The sequence below is a fragment of the Aquarana catesbeiana genome, linkage group LG01 (genome assembly GCF_042186555.1).
Source record: "Aquarana catesbeiana isolate 2022-GZ linkage group LG01, ASM4218655v1, whole genome shotgun sequence".
Lineage (NCBI taxonomy): Eukaryota > Metazoa > Chordata > Amphibia > Anura > Ranidae > Aquarana > Aquarana catesbeiana.
The window spans coordinates 475,774,868-475,794,915 of NC_133324.1; the positions used below are offsets into that span (position 1 = coordinate 475,774,868).

At 40.2% G+C, this 20,048-nt stretch overlaps 1 protein-coding gene across 3 annotated transcripts in view; it reads right to left on the reverse strand.

Moving 5' to 3' along the window:
• Nucleotides 1-5,555: 5,555 nt before the first annotated feature.
• HSDL2 (hydroxysteroid dehydrogenase like 2) overlaps nt 5,556-20,048 on the reverse strand; it is a 67,902-nt gene continuing 53,409 nt past the window's right edge. For all 3 annotated transcript variants that reach the window (XM_073591422.1, XM_073591416.1, XM_073591430.1), the window contains exons 10-12: nt 17,767-17,889; nt 10,319-10,447; nt 5,556-6,210 (exon numbers count right to left, since the gene is read on the reverse strand). In XM_073591422.1, the coding sequence (XP_073447523.1) occupies nt 6,098-6,210; nt 10,319-10,447; nt 17,767-17,889 (365 nt within the window). In that variant the 3' untranslated portion in view covers nt 5,556-6,097. The remainder of the gene's footprint in view (nt 6,211-10,318; nt 10,448-17,766; nt 17,890-20,048) is intronic.

Below are 20,048 nucleotides of genomic sequence, written 5' to 3' on the forward strand. Positions count from 1 at the left end.
TAAAAAAAAATGATCACTGCTTCCCAGCCGAGGCGGCGCCGTTTTTTTGAATGCAGAGGCTGGGCGTGACGTCATAACATCGTGCCCGGCCTCCGAACGATCATAGAGACTCCGTTGACCATCTGGTCTGCCAGAAATCTCTATGATCACCATCCGGGGCTGGCGGATCCTGTCTCCGACTCACCGATGGAAGCGGTGAGTCAGTAGAAGCATCGGAGGGCGTCCCCTCCCGCTGCCCGTAAAAACGATCAAGTGGCGGAATAGCCGCTATGATCATTCTTATGGTGTAGGGATTCGCCGGCTGAAAAAGCCGATATCTGAATGATGTCTGTAGCTGCAGGCATCATTCAGATATAACCCCAGAAAGTCAAGGACGTCCCTGGACGCCCTACCGGCGCGAAGTGGTTAAAAAAAAAAAAATACTATTTAATCCCAAGTAAAAATACAGTATATTAATCCAAATTTGTTACCAAGTTAGGGCCCCATCATATATAATACATTAGGGTATATCAAAAACTATAAAAAGTAGGAATGGCAGGAAGGGGGTAAGAGTGCCCGGTACTGAGGAGGTTAAAGTATAACTAAACTTTTTTTTTAATGGAAATTCAAGTGCTCGGTGTCAATGGGTATATATAACACGGTACTACCTACATCCTAAATATTATTTGAACAAAAAAGTATTTAAAAAAAAAAAAGGGGGGGGACAGAAGGATTTTTCTTGGTACCGTTAAGGACAATACACCAGATTAAATTCACATAATTTTATTATAACTAACATCACAAAGAAAATATACCTAATATTAGAATACATAAAATTTAAAAATCCCTCTAACACCCACAAAATAATTCTAACTTGCACTATATAGATGTTAATCCAGAATAAAGGTGTACATGCAATCAGCTAGACTCGACATGTTTCATGGTGACCCACTTCTTCAGAACTAAAATGAAGGAGCAGAGTTCTACAACAAAAGGATAGAAAGATAAACAGAATAATACCAATAGTAATAACAATAAATGTTCTTAATTGCACAAAAGAGCAGCATAATCATACAGATAAATAGTTGCTAGAGATGGTGGTCTAAACCAGCACTTACCCCAAGAGCCAGATGAAGTACACAAGCAAACACCATACAGAGGCGCCAAAGCAATCTTCACCGGGCGAGCATGGAAGTAAAACAAAAAGCCTCAAGGCACCTACACTATATTACCAAAAGTATTGGGACGCCTGCCTTTACACACACATGAACTTTAATGGCATCCCAATCTTAGTCCGTAGGGTTCAATATTGAGTTGGCCCACCCTTTGCAGCTATAACAGCTTCAACTCTTTTGGGAAGGCTGTCCACAAGGTTTAGGAGCGTGTCTATGGGAATGTTTGACCATTCTTCCAGAAGCACGTTTGTGAGGTTAGGCACCGATGTGGCCTGGCTCGCAGTCTCTGCTCTAATTCATCCCAAAGGTGTTCTATCGGGATGAGGTCAGGACTCTATGCAGGCCAGTCAGGTAACTCCACCCAAAACTCGCTCATCCATGTCTTCATGGACCTTGCTTTGTGCACTGGTGGAAATCATTTGGTGGAGGACGGATTATGGTGTGGGGTTGTTTATCAAGGGTTGGGCTTGCCCCTTAGTTCCAGTGAAGGGAACTCTTAAGCATACCAAGACATTTTGGACAATTTTATGCTCCCAACTTTGTGGGAACAGTTTGGGTTGGCCCCTTCCTGTTCCAACATGACTGCGCACCAGTGCACAAAGCAAGGTCCATACAGACATGGATGAGCGAGTTTGGGGTGGAGGAACTTGAGTTCTGACCTCAACCCGAGAGAACATGTTTGGGATGAATTAGAGTGGAGGTTTCCATCCCAGAAAGTGGAATGAATACTGACCATTTTACAATCAGGCTTGGATCTACAATTGGACCTAGGTACTCTGAAGGATCTGATCTCAGCACTTGCCACATTGTTCCAGTGACTGCTAGTCTCCCATTCGTCAACTAAAACATACAAGGTGGATGTTGAGGACTCATCAGATGCTAGCTTTGAGTATACGAACCTTAAGGCCCCTCTCTGAGCTGCAGGCAGTATCTAGTTTATTTCTATGTTATAGTTGAGCCTGTTAGCGATTTGCTTGTCATGTTGCCCACTGCTCAGTTAAACTGCTTTTAGGTGTTTCATTTTTTTCTGAATCCTGTGTCCCTCAATTAATGAGAAAATTGGTTCACTAAGGGACACAGGTTCCACCCCTCTGCTCCCGGCTTTGCTTGGTAAAAAACTGAGGCATGCTGGGAGTGAACGGGGTTATACCAGGCTGGTAACTGGTTTTTGTTTGTTTACCAGTGTTCAAATCCTCTTCTAGGTTGCAGTATAACCCAATTGCCTTTGAATCCTGTGCCCCTCAATGAACTTCCAAGAAATCATTTTACAGTGAGAACAAAAATCCAATTTTGTCCTAAAAAAACAGTAAAGCAATCACAAAATGGCCCTGTCCACAACTAGTTCCTGCCCTGTTCTCCACCAACTCTACTACAAGCAACTTTAAACATAACTCTGGGCATTACCAGTCCTCCCTTCCCTGAGCTTATCATGATCATTATCCAGTATGCATAGCCACATCCTCCTCCATTCCTGCCTCATATACCACACCCCCTGCCCATGATTAGCTTCTGCTGTGTCCACAACCAGTTCTGCTACTTTCTACCATCCAGTCACGGTCTGCTGCTACTCGGCCTCCTAATCCCTGGTCCACAATCAACTCCCTATCTGATTTCTCTCGTTTCACTCCTTGTTGCTTTACAAGTAATTTCTCTAAATATTCTCCCAACGGTACAAAGTCAGGTGCAGCTTCTGTGTCTCATCCACCACTCAGCCACAATCATCATATCCTCTGCCCACCAGACCATGATGAAATCCAAGTCAACCTTCTTTCTCAAAGGTCCAAAATCTTCTCTTGATTTATTGTTTAGGGACCTGACTTCCTTAGAGAATCTGCTCTTTTGAGACTCCATGCCTGATCGTACCCTCTCAGTAATATATAACATCCTTGTGTGTGGCGCACATCCTGATCTTCCCGGTTATACAGACCGCTGGGCAACAAAACTTATTGGAAGCCTGGGATAAATTCTTTATACTTACTCACCATTTATCCTTAGCTAGTGGGGGCCATGAAATTAGCTTCAAATTACTATCTAGGTGGGGCAGGAGCCTGACCCTTTTTTTCATCATCTCTGTCTGTGACTGATCTCTGCTGATGTTGTCAGCGGAGTCAGGGTACCCTGATGCAAATGCAAATTTTAGTTGGAGCTACAGTACGCCATTCTCAACTGAGCAATAAGCATATTCTGACAGAGGTATTAAATGTGTAAATATATGCGGAAGCTAAAAACAGCAGGACAGGCACTTTCGTCTACTACTACAGTCCTACTCTAGAGTGATAAACTGCAAAATTACACTGGATGTGAGCATGCATGTGTGGGAGTAGCTCTATATTAACCCTATGGCATGCATAAATTATATATATATATATATATATATATATATATATATATATATACACACACACACACACACAGCATCTCACAAAAGTGAGCACACCCCTCACATTTTTGTAAATATTTAATTATATCTTTTCATGTAAGGACACTGAAGAAATGAAACTTTGCTACAATGTAGTGAGTGTACAGCTTGTATAACCGTGTAAATTTGCTGTCCCCTTAGAATAACAACACACAGCCATTAATGTCTAAACCGCTGGCAACAAAAGTGAGTACACCCCTAAGTGAAAATGTCCAAATTGGGCTCAAAGTATCAATATTTTGTGTGGCCACCATTATTTTCCAGCACTGCCTTAACCCTCTTGGGCATGGAGTTCACCAGAGCTTCACAGGTTGCCACTGGAGTCCTCTTCCACTCTTGAGGACATGAAGAGCTGGTGGATGTTAGAGACCTTGTACTCCTCCACCTTCCATTTGAGGATGCCCCACAGATTCTCAATAGGGTTTAGGTCTGGAGACATGCTTGGCCAGTCCATCACCTTTACCCTCAGCTTCTTTAGCAAGGCAGTGGTCATCTTAGAGGTGTGTTTGGGGTTGTTATAATGTTGGAATACTGCCCTGCGGCCCAGTCCCCGAAGGGAGGGGATTATACTCTGCTTCTGTATGTCACAGTACATGTTGGCATTCATGGTTCCCTCAATGAAATGTAGCTCCCCAGTACCGGCAGCACTCATGCAGCCCCAAACCATGACACTCCCACCACAATGCTTGACTGTAGGCAAGACACACTTGTCTTTGTACTTCTTACCTGGTTGCCGCCACACACACCTGACACCATCTGAACCAAATAAGTTTATCTTGGTCTCATCAGACCACAGGACTTGGTTCCAGTAATCCATGTCCTTAATCTGCTTGTCTTCAGCAAACTGTTTGCGGGCTTTCTTGTGCATCATCTTTAGAAGAGGCTTCCTTCTGGGACAACAGCCATGCAGACCAATTTGATGCAGTGTGCGGCGTGTGGTCTGAGCACTGTCAGGCTGACCCATCACCCCTTCAACCTCTGCAGCAATGCTGGCAGCACTCATACGTCTATTTCTCAAAGACAACCTCTGGATATGATGCTGAGCACGTGCACTCAACTTCTTTGGTCAACCATGGCAAGACTTGTAATGAGTGGAACCTATCCCTGTTAAACCGCTGTATGGTCTTCGCCACCATGCTGCAGCTCAGTTTCAGGGTCCTGGCAATCTTCTTATAGCCTAGGCCATCTTTATGTAGAGCAGCAATTATTTTTTTCAGATCCTCAGAGTTCTTTGCCGTGAGGTGGCATGTTGAACTACTAGTGACCAGTATGAGAGAGTGAGAGCAATAACACCAAATTTAACACATCTGCTCCCTATTCACATCTGAGACCTTGTAACACTAATGAGTCATATGACACCTGGGAGGGAAAATGGCTAATTGGGCCTAATTTGGACATTTTCACTTAGGGGTGTACTCACTTTTGTTGCCAGCGGTTTAGTCATTAATGGCTGTGTGTTGAGTTATTTTGAGGGGACAGCCAATTTACTCTGTTATACAAGCTGTACACTTACTACTTTGCTACAATGTAAAGTATCATTTCTTCAGTGTTGTCACATAAAACAATATAATAAAATATTATCAAAAGTGTGAGGGGTGTACTCACTTTTGTGAGATACTATATATATATATATTATATACACACACACACACACACACACACACACACAAAAATTATATACACACATACACTATACACTGTGTTATGTCCATCTTAGGGCAGGACTGGGTGCGACTGAGCGGAGCTAGCCGAACGTAGCCGAGTACACTCAGCTATGTATGAATGTCAGTGGCGCTCGCTTACAGTCAGCGGGGGATCGGCGTATAACACGCACCCATGATTTTCCCCTGATTTTAAGGGGAAAAAAGTGCGCGTTATAACTTATACGCCGATAAATATGGTAAATACATGTCAAAATATAATGGGAATAGGTTTGTTAATGTACTCACCACATTAAATAAAAAAAAACACACAATAAAACATTTTTAAACTTTATTACTCTTTTATTGTTTGAAAAGTTCTGTATAAATGTACAAATTTTGCACCACTTAAACATTCCTTAGGTATACAAACCCTTATGCATTACTGCCTGTGCATTTAAGAAGTTGCTCTGGTGTTGAATATGCCTTTATTAATGAATTTTACTTGTTTTCACCTACTTTCATATACTAGTAAAATGCATTGAGGCTTTGTATATATAAAATGTTGTATATTCTATTTTTGTTCCGCCAATATTATACAATTTTTGAACCATGTCAGTCATTTCACTTTTTTTTTTTTTTTTTAACAAGAAAGTAATTTCACATTTTTAATAAGGCAACATCGCAATCAGATTACAGGCAAAGTGAAATTCAGATCCTACATCTGCATGAGGTACATTAATTTACCAATTACAATATTTATGATATAAAATCGTGCTTTAAGTGCATAACTATGCCAAAACTTCCAGCAACAGCTGTCTAAGCAGATCCTTTTTCAGGATTCAAGATTATGTCTTCAGTGGTAGCATAGATGTTTCTGACAATCACAGCTTGGAATTCAGTCGGCCCATAAGCGCCTCCAGCTTCATTGCTAGAGCCATATTGCCTTTGATCTTCAGCTTTCCTCCCATGAATGCCATTGTTGGCTTTAGTTTACCTGATTATTAAGATTAAACATACTCAATGAGTGCCAGATTAAATGCTAATTTCTTGTTTAATTTACATTTGTAAAAACAAAACAAAAATGTGAAAAAAACCAAAAGTAGTAATAGAACAGATGAATATACAATAAAATGGTATCATAGTATGCGATCTCTGCTGAAAAATTAATTGGAAACCTAAACAGACTGATCTTTAAGTGGATGTAAACCCTCACATATACCCAGTGAAGTGAACAGCCTCAGATGATACACAGAGATTAAACAAATCTCCCTACAAAGGTTTTACATGTATATCTGCTGCCTTAAGCTTTATATATCCTTTAGAATGTGCACATCCTGTTAAAGATTTTCTCTTCCTGTTTAACACTGAGTGTGAAGTTTGGGTATACAGCTAAGACAGCTGATTGGGGGAAAGGCAAACCCCCCACTCTACATTGGCAAAGGAAGTAAGAAATGTGCAGAGCTCTGCTGTGAGATGGCAAGCTGTCTGCTAATCTATTTACACAAATTTCAGGCTGCTTTTATCTCCTTGTCAGAATTTATGAGGCTGATAACAGCTATGGAGTAGGAAAAAGCCACAGGACTCAGTGCTTTGGAGACAGATAAGAAAAACACTGCAGATCTATGTGCCCAGCTTAAATTTCATGAATCGGGTTTACATCCACTTTAATTCATAAATAGCTAGATGTGGACACTGTATAATTAATTTAGGAGCAGCTTATCAATGCAAGAGGTAGGCTTCCCAGGGATTATACATCTTATATTTTTTTATTTAATCATTCATCCCATAAATCAAGTTATGTTTGTTAAGCATCAATCTTGATGTGGAAGTGGGTGAGTTCTATTTATGAAAGCGTTAAATATTGGCCAAGAACGGGCATAAGTCAGGATGCAACAAAATCCATACGGATCAACCTTGTTACCAACAAGCGATATGCCAATCAGTGAATTATATACAAAGTGGCACACACACATACAAATATAAATAAATGAATAATCAGCATCTCCATGCCCTAGGAGCAACATTAGCACTAAGTGCAGTCCACCCAGAGAGATACTTACCTTGATTCTCAATTCAGAAATCTTTACTGTTGGATCCACACAGTGTTGCTTTAGAAACATTTCCCCATCAAGTCAACTTAGCTCTGTGCATATACGCCATGGCTTCTGTTATTCCTAGGGAGAGCCATACTAATGGCGGCTTCCAGCAGTTCTACAGATTACTCCCGGCAGCAATGAATAAACCTGCAGTGCGCAAGCTCTGGATTTAGAGTACAAGGGCTCTTTCAAATGCAAAGATTGCTGGATGGAGGAATAAGGTATTCCTCCAGGTGAGCTGTACTCAGGGGGGGCATGCCTTAAAGAAAACTGTAACTAAAAGTTACACGCGTCCTTGAAGTATAATGTTATAGTCACATGCTCAGCCATTTGTATATGCTTATAGGTTATAGAAAAACAGGATTTTTTGATACTTACTGTAAAATCCCTTTCTCGAAGTTCATGGAAGGACACAGCTCGGTATCTTTCTTGACTGAAGCAATATAGCACCACAAATGATAGGCCAGAGGATAGGCCAAATGGCAGTGCAACAAACTGGAAGTGACCGCCTGTCACTGTCCTACTCCTGAAACTGGTGCTATAATTCTACAGTCAAGAATGATTCTGAGCGGTGTTCTTCATTGAATGTAAGAAAAAAACGTGATAAAGATGAGCATCAAACAAACAATACTGGATAATACACTTTACAAGGTATTAAAGTCCATAGCCTTAGTCACGCTGAAAGATATTCAAATGTCCAGCTATTGTTATATATTCTGGATATTGTTTAGGTCCAATATCTTCATATGAAACATAGAGCTCTTTCTCTGGAGAAGTATATCCAAGTAGGGGAAAGTTCATAAGTATTATTACTATTGGCTATTTTTTTTAGGCTGAACTACATATACACATTTTAAAACTTCCTTCAAACTGAAATTTAAACTTGAAAGACAGACGGTCCTGCAGACTAGACTGTCTGTGTATCTATTTGCCCGTACCTTCAATACAAGCAAGTTACACTTGAAAAGGAAGAATCAATGAACTACCACAGTGCTCAACAGCTCCGTGGTAGTTCATCGAGAACTACAAGCCAACACAGCTGCAAAGGCTGTCGGACCTTGTAGTTTTTCTATTCAGAGAATACTGTGAATTGATGATGTGGCCTGGTGGGCAGAGCCCCGTACAGCTACATCTTTTTTTAGATTGTGACAGCCAGCCAAGGGAGAAGATACCCGCTAGCTGGCAGAACAGGGTATTGGGGGAGAGCGGGGGCCAGTGCATATGTGACATGTTACACCCTAAATATATGGGTGTAACATGTTACAAAAAGTAAACTTATCCTTTAAAGCAGTATTAAATACAAAAGCAAGCATTTGTTATATTGCAGTTAACCAATTTTTGATGTGATGGCTGCATTCGTTTTCTTTTTTTATGTTTTCACCTACTGATCTGTACAGCGAGTCTGTTTTTTTTCAAAAGAAGAAGCTCTTTGCAGATGTAGCAGATAGAGACTAGTATGTTAGTTAATAGCAGTTAGTATGAGACAAACTATTTAACATTGACGGGGTGCTTACAATAATCAGCTTTTATGTAAAACCTTTATTCAGAATAGTAAAAAAACGGTTTGCTGGAACTGCTTACAAAGTGTTAGCTATTTTGGCTTCAGTTTGTTAATGTATCTCTATCTGCTAGCATATGTAACACTCCCCTCCCCCCAGATAAACAATGCTGCTGTCCAAATGTGACCCTGTGCTTTATCCAGAGTGGGGGCACTCTAATACAGAAAGTATGTTACTGGCCAGATTATCAGGTGAAAACAGAGCCTAAAAAAGAAAAGCCTAAAAAAGGAAAACAAATGCAGCCAGCACGTCTAAGGATTGATAAGCTGCAATATATTAGAGTTTTGATTTTGTGTTTAACCACTTCAGCCCCGGAAGGTTTTACCCCCTTCCTGACCAGAGCACTTTTTACAATTTGGCACTGCATCGCTTTAACTGGTAATTGCGCGGTCATGCTATGCTATACCCAAACAAAATTTGCGTCTTTTTTCTCCACAAATAGAGCTTTCTTTTGGTGCTATTTGATCACCTCTGCCGTTTTTATTTTTTTGGCGCTATACACAAAAAAAGAGCGACAATTTTAAAAGAAAAAAAAAAAACAATATTTTTTAATTTTTGCCATAATAATTATCCCCAAAAATGTTTTTAAAAAACAAATTTCTTCATCAGTTTAGGCCCATATATATTCTTCTACATATTTTTGGTTAAAAAAAAAAAAATCGCAATAAGCGTTTATTGATTGGTTTGTACAAAAGTTATAGCGTCTACAAATTATGGGAAAGATTTATGGCATTTTTATGATTATTTTCTTTACTAGTAATGGCGGTGATCTGCGATATTTAGCGGTATTGCAACACTGTGGCAGACAGATCGGACACTTTTGACACATTTTTAGGACCATTGACATTTATACAGCGATCAGTGCTAAAAAAATGCACTGATTATTGTGTAAATGACACTGGTAGTGGAGGGATTAACACTAGGGGGCGATCAAGGGGTTAAATGTGTGTTCCCTCAGTGTGTTCTAACTGTATGGGGATAGGACTAAGTAGGATAGGAGACATTTCACTGTTCCTACTTACTAGGAACAAATGACATGTCTCCTCTCCTCTGACAGCACAGGGATTTGTGCATTTACACACACAAATCCCCGTGCTGGTGCTCGTGCACGTGATCGCGGCCATGCGCATTAGGTCCCCCGCCCCTCCGGCGGCTCTTAAAGAAACCCTGTATATATGCACGGGGCTTCACACAGCGGTGCCATTGTGCATGCGAACCGGTTAATACCACCTTAATGAATAATTTGCCCATACTAAAAGTACGACATTGGCCCTGATGTCCAGAAACTTGGGAAAGGGAAATGTGTTTTGCCAGCAAAAACCAACTGCTTGAATCTATCAATTCTCACACACGATAAAGTGGATGCAACAGGCGCCCTTTCCCTAACCACAGCTTTACACATGGGGTTCATAATTTGTGTCATTTTTTAAAAATCATTTTTACTAACCTGTAAACATTTTCACAAAGTCTTCGCTGTCCAAACTCATCACCACATCAGCTTTTACAGATGGTTCCCCTTTTCCAACTGCACCCTTGTCATTTTTCAGATCCATATACCATGTGCCTTGTTCTGCCCCTGAAATTAAAGCAGGTCACAAAACGTAAATGGATAACTTAAGCTGAGTTCACAAGAAGAGTTCTTTCACGTATCACTTCTGCATAAATAAAAGGAAGAAATGAAACACCTTCAATTTTAGTCCTTGGGTTATCAAAGAACACAAATATAAACATGGGAAAGAAGGGTCAATCCAAAGAAAACAAAAGAAATAGCTTTTATCGCTGTCGCCCATTCCCATCAGCAGACCCAGGAATGGCATCGCAGGTGCCACTGGGTACCATTCGCTGATCTCCCCTGCCTAGTAAGAACACAGAAATTACATGTAAAAGATCACTTCTGTGTCTGGCTGTCACTTTCCCAAGCCACTGTGGCCACTCCATTAGCTTTAAAAAGGTGGGCAGGCAAGACAACACCCCTAAACATTTGAGCCCTCCCCCACTCTCACACACAAATGTATGCATAAACACAAAAATATTGATAGAGCTACACGTTATATTGCTGCGCATGCCAGGTAGTAGAGCTGCACGATTAATTGTTAAAAAAATAAAATAAAATAATCGAGATCCCCATTCAACCCCCACAAGATCTTAATCCAGCATTTCCACGATTCATGTAACAGTGCACAGCAGTTTCCTGGCTCACAGCTGTCAAAAAAAAAAAAAGCAGCCGGAAATGTTTATCAACGTTTCTCAGTGCTGAAAGCAAGATAAAAAGAAACATTGTATCGTTCTGTTCAATTACAGATCAAAGGGATGAACTAACAGAAACATACTGATGTTTCTGCTAAAATATATATATATTATATATATTATATATTATATATATATATATATATATATATATATATTAGCAGAAACTATAGAAAATAAAATAGCGGTCGTTGCAATATTTAATATCACACTGTATTTGCGCAGCGGTCTTTCAAACACAATTTTTTGAGAAAAAGTTAGCCCAGTTTTTTTGTATAATGTGAAAGATGATGCTACGCCGAGAATCGTGATCTTTATTCTAAGCAAAAAAATCTTTATTTTCATTTTATCTAGAATTGTGCAGCTCTACCAGGCAGGAATAATTCTAGACCCAATATTCCTGGGTAACGTTAAATTAATTGATTTGTAGAAGCCTTTAAAGGGTTGCCTACACAAAATTTAGGGTACCAAAGTTCGCTGCCATTCATGACAATTTTAAAGGGGAAGTAAAGTCTTCCTCTTTAATTAATTGTTACCTACAGGTAAGCCTATAGTAAGGCTTACCTGTAGGTACTGTAAATCTCTCCTAAACTTGCACCTTTTAGGAGATATATTTACTATATACACTGCCGCTGACGTCATAGGCGCAAGAGCACTGAAGGAACAGCACGCCAGGACCATTTCTTCAGGACCCCTGCTGTGACCGGCGGCACCCGCGTGTGATGTCTTTGCTGCTGCGGCCATTCACAGCACCGGAGCCCGCGAACCCAGAAGTAACTCCGGGAAAGCTGTCGGCCATGGGAGAGGAGTGCGGGCGCCACTGCAGGGCATCATTCTAAGGTAACTATTTCGTAATGAGCTAGTATGCGATGCTTACTAGCTCATTATGTCTTTGTCTTGCAGGTTGTTTTTTTTGGGAATTTTTTTTTTTTTTGAAGGTTTACAATCTCTTTAAGGCTTGACATGTGTATCTACTCAGCACCACCTCATCTTTTATATTTTAACAGAAAATTGTGTAAAATTGCGTTTGTGTGCCCTAAAAAGAAGAATTTGACTTATCTGTAAATTCTATACCTTGGAGTTCAGTACAGGACACAGACAAAGTATTCATAAACCCTGGGTTATACAATCGTACCTTCAGGTGATTGGACACTGGCAAAGCTTTTGAGGACACACCACCTGGGTGCCACCACTATAACCCTACCCCACTCCGTTAAACCTCAGTTTTGTAGCAAGCAATGCAGAATAACTAAGGCACATGTGAAAAACGGAAGACCCCCTAACGGGGCTTTACTGCAGCCAATATTGTAATATAATACAATTCAAAATTGGGTGGATAGTCAAGATGTTTTATTGATATAAAAGATACCTAGTACATTCTTACATATAAAAGTCAGGACATGAACTGGAGTACAAAATTGGTAAAAAGCACTACCCATAACGGGAAGCAGTGTACAGTACAATCAGCCATGGGCAACAAAGATATAGTAGCATAAATTTTAAATCGTGAAACTGACGCGTTTCAACCCCAGTGGGTCATCTTCAGAGGATAGGTGTATGACAATGATGAGAAGTACATGTCCTATCTGACGATCTTTCCCATAACTGTTGCTCTTGGATGCTGGTCTGGATGGACTTATAGTCCTCTTTTTTTACTCCTCTTTAGTCCTCCTTACTTCTCTTTTATATTTGACTTGACTTTGTTACTCTTGCCTGCCATTTATATTTCTGTTCTGTTGGTGAGATCACACTTCATCTCTCATAACAGCAAGACAAGTGATTTTCCTCCAATCAAGTTGAACTTTTCTACCGACAGAACAGAAATATAAATGGCAGGCAAGAGTAACAAAGTCAAGTCAAATATAAAAGAGGAGTAAGGAGGACTAAAGAGGAGTAAAACAAAGAGGACTATAAGTCCATCAAGACCAGCATCCAAGAGCAACAGTTATGGGAAGGATCGGCAGACAGGACATGTACTTCTCATCATTGTCATACACCTATCCTCTGAAGATGACCCACTGGGGTCGAAACGCGTCAGTTTCACGATTTAAAATTTATGCTACTATATCTTTGTTGCCCATGGCTGATTGTACTGTACACTGCTTCCCGTTATGGGTAGTGCTTTTTACCAATTTTGTACTCCAGTTCATGTCCTGACTTTTATATGTCAGAATGTACTAGGTATCTTTTATATCAATAAAACATCTTGACTATCCACCCAATTTTGAATTGTATTATATTACAATATTGGCTGCAGTAAAGCCCCGTTAGGGGGTCTTCCGTTTTTCACATGCATCTTTTGAGGTGCGCAGCCCTTTTTGTCTGTACTCCTCTGAGTGTCCCTTTTGTTGCAGAATAACTAAGGAATTAACAGGTAAGTCAAAATCCCTCTTATCCTAATCATACAATACAGGACACAAAGTATTCATAGACCCTAGGACATCCCCAAGCAATGAAGAAAAAGGGAGGGCAACTAGGCAAATAGAACTGTGCCTTGCAGTCAAAAGCAGCATGCACAGAAGACTGGAGATCTATCTGCCTGATAATAATTAGAGAAAGTTTGAACAGAGGACCAGGTGGCGGCCTTTCATGGCTGGGCTACAGAAGTCTCCTGCCGAAATGCCTAGGAAACTCTCACTGACCTCTTGGAATAGAAAGAGATTTATCCTTGAGGATGTCATTTCTTATCCATCTTCTAATGGTGGATTTGGAAGCAGAGTGTCCCTTGGGAGGTCCTGAAAACAGGACAAATAGGGAATCTATATTTCTGATTCAAGCTGTAGCTTTGAGGCACACTCTAATGTCCAGGCAACGTAGAAAAAAACTTTCCTTAGGACACTTGGCTGCATGGCATAAAGATAGGACTATGTCCCCATTAAGGTAGACGACTGGCACCATCTTTTGAAAAAAGGATGGTCTTGGGAGTAAAGCAACCTTGTCTGCATGAAGTACGGAAACGGCTTCGTACACCAGAAACTCAGAGAAACATCTGGCTGATGTGACAGCAACCAAAAAGGCTACTTTGCAGAAGAGGTAATTTAAGCAAATATCCCTGAATTGTTTGAAGGGTGGATCTTTGAAAGAGAATGGACAAGGCAGAGACTTAAAAACATACAGCCCTTAAGGCCAGTAAATATACCCCAACTGGACCACACCAATCAATCTATATATCATGCAAAAAGTTTCTATGGTAAGTAAATGCTGGTAAGTGGGTCCTCATCCAATGTCCAACACATTTCGCTCACTGCGTAGCATTGTCAGGAGCATAAAGAATGAATTGGGGAAGAGTTTTAGGGGGAGCGCATGCTCAAAAGCTTTGCTAGTGTACTATCACCTGAAGAAACAAGGCTATAACTCATGGTCTATGAATACTTTGCCTGTGTCCTGTACTGTACAATTGTATTTTTCACTGAAATTCTGTGCTAATATAGTGTGATATAAAAAATTGTCGCTACCACTATTTTACTATCCAGGGTGTCTGTGGCTTTTAAGTAATTTTCAGGTCTAAAATGATTGTTTAAACATGTAAAAACACGTAAAGGGCCAACAGCAAAAACTTAAGTTTTAGATACAGCAGAAGGGACAGGGCCTATGTGAAGGGCTTTTATTAGTCTATTGATGTATGCTCTCTATGGGTGCACATGACTAAAAAGAGTTTCAGAACAGCAATTCAAATTAAATTATAAAATATCAAAAAACTGTTTTACAGCTCCCTATAAATCTTTATTGAACATCAAATGTGTATTCTTGTGCTTTAACCGCTTGCCGACCGCTTCACGCAGGTATACTGCAGCAGAAGGGCACGCACAGGCATACTAACGTACCTGTACGTAGCCCTTTAAGCGGCTTGCGGGCGTGAACCATCGCAAGCTCAGTGAGTGTGATCGCGATGTCGATGTCTGCTGGGATACTAGTCTCACGGAAGAAGAACGGGGAAATGCTGATGTAAACAAGCATTTCCCTGTTCTGCCTAATGACACTGACACTGATCACAGCTCCCTGTGATCGGGAGCGGTGATCAGTGTCCTGTCACACGTAGCCCCCCCCCAGTTAGAATCACCCCCTAGGACACACTTAACCCCTGCAGCGCCCCCTCTTGGTTAACCCCTTCACTGCCAGTCACATTTACACAGTAATCAATGCATTTTTAATCGCACTGATCGCTGTATAAATGTGAATGGTCCCAAAATAGTGCCAAAAGTATCAGATCTGTCCACTATAATGTCGCAGTCACGATAAAAAAAAAAAAATATTAATAAAAATGCCATAAAACTATCCCCTAATTTGTAAGCACTATAACTTTTGCGCAAACAAATCAATAAACGCTTATTGTGATTTTTTTACCAAAAATATGTAGAAGAATACGTATCGGCCTAACCGGAGGAAACAAAACTTTTTTTTTATATATTTTTTGGGGATATTTATTATAGCAAAAAGTAATGCGATTTTTTCAAAATTGTCACTATTTTTTTGTTTATAGCACAAAAAATAAAAACCGCAGAGGCAATCCAATACCACCAAAAGAAAGCTCTATTTGTGGGAAAAAAAGGATGTCAATTTTGTTTGGGAGCCACGTCGCACGACCGCGCAATTGTCAGTTAAAGCGATGTAGTGCCGAATCGCAAAAAGTGCTCTGGTCTTTCGCCAGCCAAATGGTCCGGGGCTTAAGTAGTTAATATAGTGTAGGCAAAGTCAAAGATGACTGACACTAGCTTTCATTTTGTTTGGTTGGCATCTGCGTCCAAGGCTTTACAGGTAAATGTAATCAATCAGCATCATATTCCCTGAAGGCAGGATCAACCAGGTATATTTCACTCTACACAAAACAAATGCTTGAGTGGCTTTGTGAGTATGCACACTGTTACATAGCACAAATAAGTCTTTCATAGTCTGTGTTTAATGAGTTTTTGTCACGCATAAAAAAATTAAACCAAGGAAAACCTATTGGAATCTATAGAAAGAAAAGCACACAATAAATGATATCCCTTCCCTTTTGTTCAGGAACTTACTCATAATAAATGATAGTCATTCGATAGCAGTAGTTTTGGCATATTTGATAAATTCTATATGTGCTGTTGAAATTGTGCACCCGGTGACTGTAGCAGGGAGGAGTACAACATAGTTTTGCAACTTACATTTAGAATATATGATCTGTGTCAACTTGTTTCTAACAAACCACCATTAAAATTAAAAGGTCAGACATTTAAACGTTAATCCTTTACATATCAGAGCCCTGCGCCATGAACGCCGGCTCCTGCACGCATGCGCAGGAGTTACATCATCACGGCTCTGGACAGTCACAGAGCCGGAATCTGCGAACCTGGAAGCAAGACGGGTGAAGATGGGAGCGTCTGCAGCGCTGCTATCTTGGTGCTGGAAGAGCTTCATTTTAAGTGAGGAGTTGACTTCAGATTCTTTCCTTAACTGACCCCCCCCCCCCAGTTCCTCAAACTACTGCTTAGCTAAACAGTCCTCCTTTTCCACTTCATGAGTTTGCCTCCTGTCTTGTTTTTGAACTAAAGAAACAGAAGCCAGACTATAAATGTTGAGAATCAGTTGATCCAGGGGTGGAACAGCGTGGTTTATTCTGTTATTGTCCACTGACAGTGCTGGCCTCCTGTTTAAAGAAAAAAAAAAAAAAAAAACACATCCCAATGAAGAACTGTTCTTGCTTTCCACAGCAAGGTCTTCCACTCTGTATACAAATATATATTGTTACTACAGCACGTTTGTTTTCCAACTGTAGGCACATCTAGGCAGTGCATAATAAGAGTAAATGCCAATCAATCAATTTTTCAGCATGTTCACCTAAAAGGTCAGCATTCTCACCTTCAACCATAACTGCTCTACTGCCAGATATAAAACTCAACTGGCACATTCTCAAGATTTTACTTGCCTTGTGGGTGATCTATGTACATTACAAGAATTGTAACAAACTTTGTTGCAGATTCCTACTTTTTGTTATTCTGAATAAATACATGTGCGTTTGTCTGTACCCGCGTTCTGAGTAAATGGAAGGGGAATGGTTTCATAATTATCAATCAGCTGCTGCACCTGCAGGGCTCAAATGAGGAAAGTGGTGGGCGTGGTCTGCATCCATTTAGACGTGATTTCCTGTTGGGAGTAACTCACCAAAAATGACATTTTTGTTGCAGGGGATGCCCAAAAATCAGTAAGCCAATCACACAAGCAGGAAATGACATATCTGGGGGGGGGGGGTCTGTGTACAGAACACCTCCAGGTACCCATATTGTATTGCATATTACAGCACTGCAGATTGAAAAGGAAAGGTAATTTTTAATAACATTCAATTCACTTGACCCTCCCTTCTAGATTGTAAGCTCTAATGAGCAGGGCCCTCTGACTCCTCCTGTATTTAATTGTATTGTATCTGTACTGTCTGCCCTCATGTAAAGCGCTGCACAAATTGTTGGCGCTATATAAATACTGTATAATAATAACAACAACAATATGACTTGTGTCGCAAACTGTATATGCTATATATATATATTTTTTTATTTGCCATTTTTTCCCCACTAATGTGGAATTACCCTTTAGGTTCCTTATTATTTCTTGATGTTCATCCACCATTGTTTCTTTTACCACCAGTTTCACAGCTACTTAGTGACAACAAATAGAACTTCCTACCTGAAAGTACAAATTGATAGATGCCTTGAACAGACTTTACAGCATCTTCATTAATTGATTTTCCAATGGCTTTAAATGTATCCTCCACTGGACTTTGGACTTTTGATGTTGGTTTTTCCCCACCTTTAAATGCAGAAGACACAATATGATACATGAAAAACAATGTAATTAGGTGGCTTTATGAAAATTGTAAAATGTAAATTATGCTTTTTCTTACAAGCCAGATCTACAAATGAAGATGGAACTCGCAGAACTTCGCAAAATATTCTTAAAATACCTTCTACTATAAAGTATGACAAATAACAAATACTGAATGATTTGTATTGAAAATCTGTTCTTGGGTTTTAAACCTTTAAATAAGACATTGATTTGAAAATGCTATATAGTTTTTCTCCAGCCTTGGTGCCCTACATGGTGTCTGCCATTTGCTGGACTGGATCTGCCTCCTGTTAGGCACCAGAATGGCAGCAATGAGCACTGAAATAAACGCTGTAATTTCAGGTGAAGTGACCTCTGCCCGACAGTACAGATAAAATCCTGGCCTTAGGGAAAGACAGTGGTGCTGGAGCTTGTGAACAAGTAAGTGGCAACCATCACTGGGGGATTAAGTTTCAATGTCACTGACCACCAATGCAGAAGGAGTAATAGTGACATTTGAAGAAAACTACCATGGACCGCCAATGGGAGGAGGGGTAATGTTAGATAGCACTGTCACTGACCACAAATGGGTGGGTGGGGGTATGATTAACCACCCCCTTCCCAGACTAATTTTCAGCTTTCAGTGCTCTCACACTTTAAATGACAATTACTCAGCCATACTAAATTGTACCCAAATGAAACTTTTATCAGTTTTTTTACACAAATAGAGCTTTCTTTTGCTGGTATTTATTAACCTCTAGGTTTTTTATTTTTTGTAATATAAGTGAAAAAAGAGCGAAAATTTTGAAAAAAAACTATATTTTCTACTTTGTTTTAAAAAATATCCAATAAAATCAAATTTCATCATAAACTTAGGCCAGAATGTATTCTGCTACATGTCTTTGGCAAAAAAAAAAAATTCTAATAAGTGTATGATAATTGGTTTGTGTAAAAGTTATGAAGCAAAGCCGATCAACTGACAGCCTCCTCTGTTTACATTACACAATGGCTGTGATTGGACACAGCCATCGTGTGATCAGAAAGGCCAATCACAGAGTCCTTCTGCCTACATCAATGTTGGGAGTGTTATGCCGTGTACACACGGTTGGAATTTCCCACAACAAATGTTCGATGTGAGCTTGTGTAGGCTTCATCGGCCATTTTCTGTCGGAATTTTCGACAACAAAAATTTGAGAGCTGGATCTCAAATTTTCTGACAACAAAATCTGTTGTCGGAAATTCTGAGCGTGTGTAGACAATTCCGACACACAAAATTCCATGCATGCTCGGAATCAAGCAAAAGAGCCACACTGGCTATTGAACTTCATTTTTCTCGGCTAGGCGTACGTTTTGTATGTCACCGTGTTCTTGACGTTCGGAATTTCCGACAACATTTGTGTGACCGTGTGTATGCAAGACAAGTTTGAGCCAACATCCGTCGAAAAAAAATCCAGGATTTTGTTGTCGGAATGTTTGATCGTGTGTACGTGGCATTAGTATGACCACAGACACCAATACTGGGAGTTATTATCATGGTGTAGCCACTGACACCAATGCTGGCGGTTCATCATTTTATTCAATCACACTAATTCTGGGGGTTATTACTACCTTCACTGACGCCAATACGTTTTTTTTGTTTTGTGTTCACTGACACCTATGCTAGAGGTTACTGCTGCCAGCAACATCAGTGCTGGGGGTTGTTATTTCTGCCACCCTCACCAAAGAAGGGGGTTATTCTTGCATAAATCAATACCAGGGATGGGGCTATTATTGTGGCCACTGATACCAAAGCTGGCTTTTTTGATTGCAGCCACTGACACGAATGCTGAGGATTACTACTACTACTAACACCAGTGGTGGGGCTTATTTTAATCCCGCTTTCTCTTCAGTGTGTGTGTTGTGGTACGCTGCAAAATTTTCAGGTGTTTCAACCCATTTATTTTTTTAATGGGTTGCCTAACAATGCAATGCACCACTACTGGTCTACAGATTTCAAAATTCAGTTTTTCCTATGCTGGATGCTATGGCCTACCAAGAAGTGCATCAATGATTACATACTTCATTCCAGCTTTCTCCCTTGCATGTGCAAGCACCTTTCAGACACAACAAACGAGTATTCTCCTGTGTGACTCTTGGGATGCCCA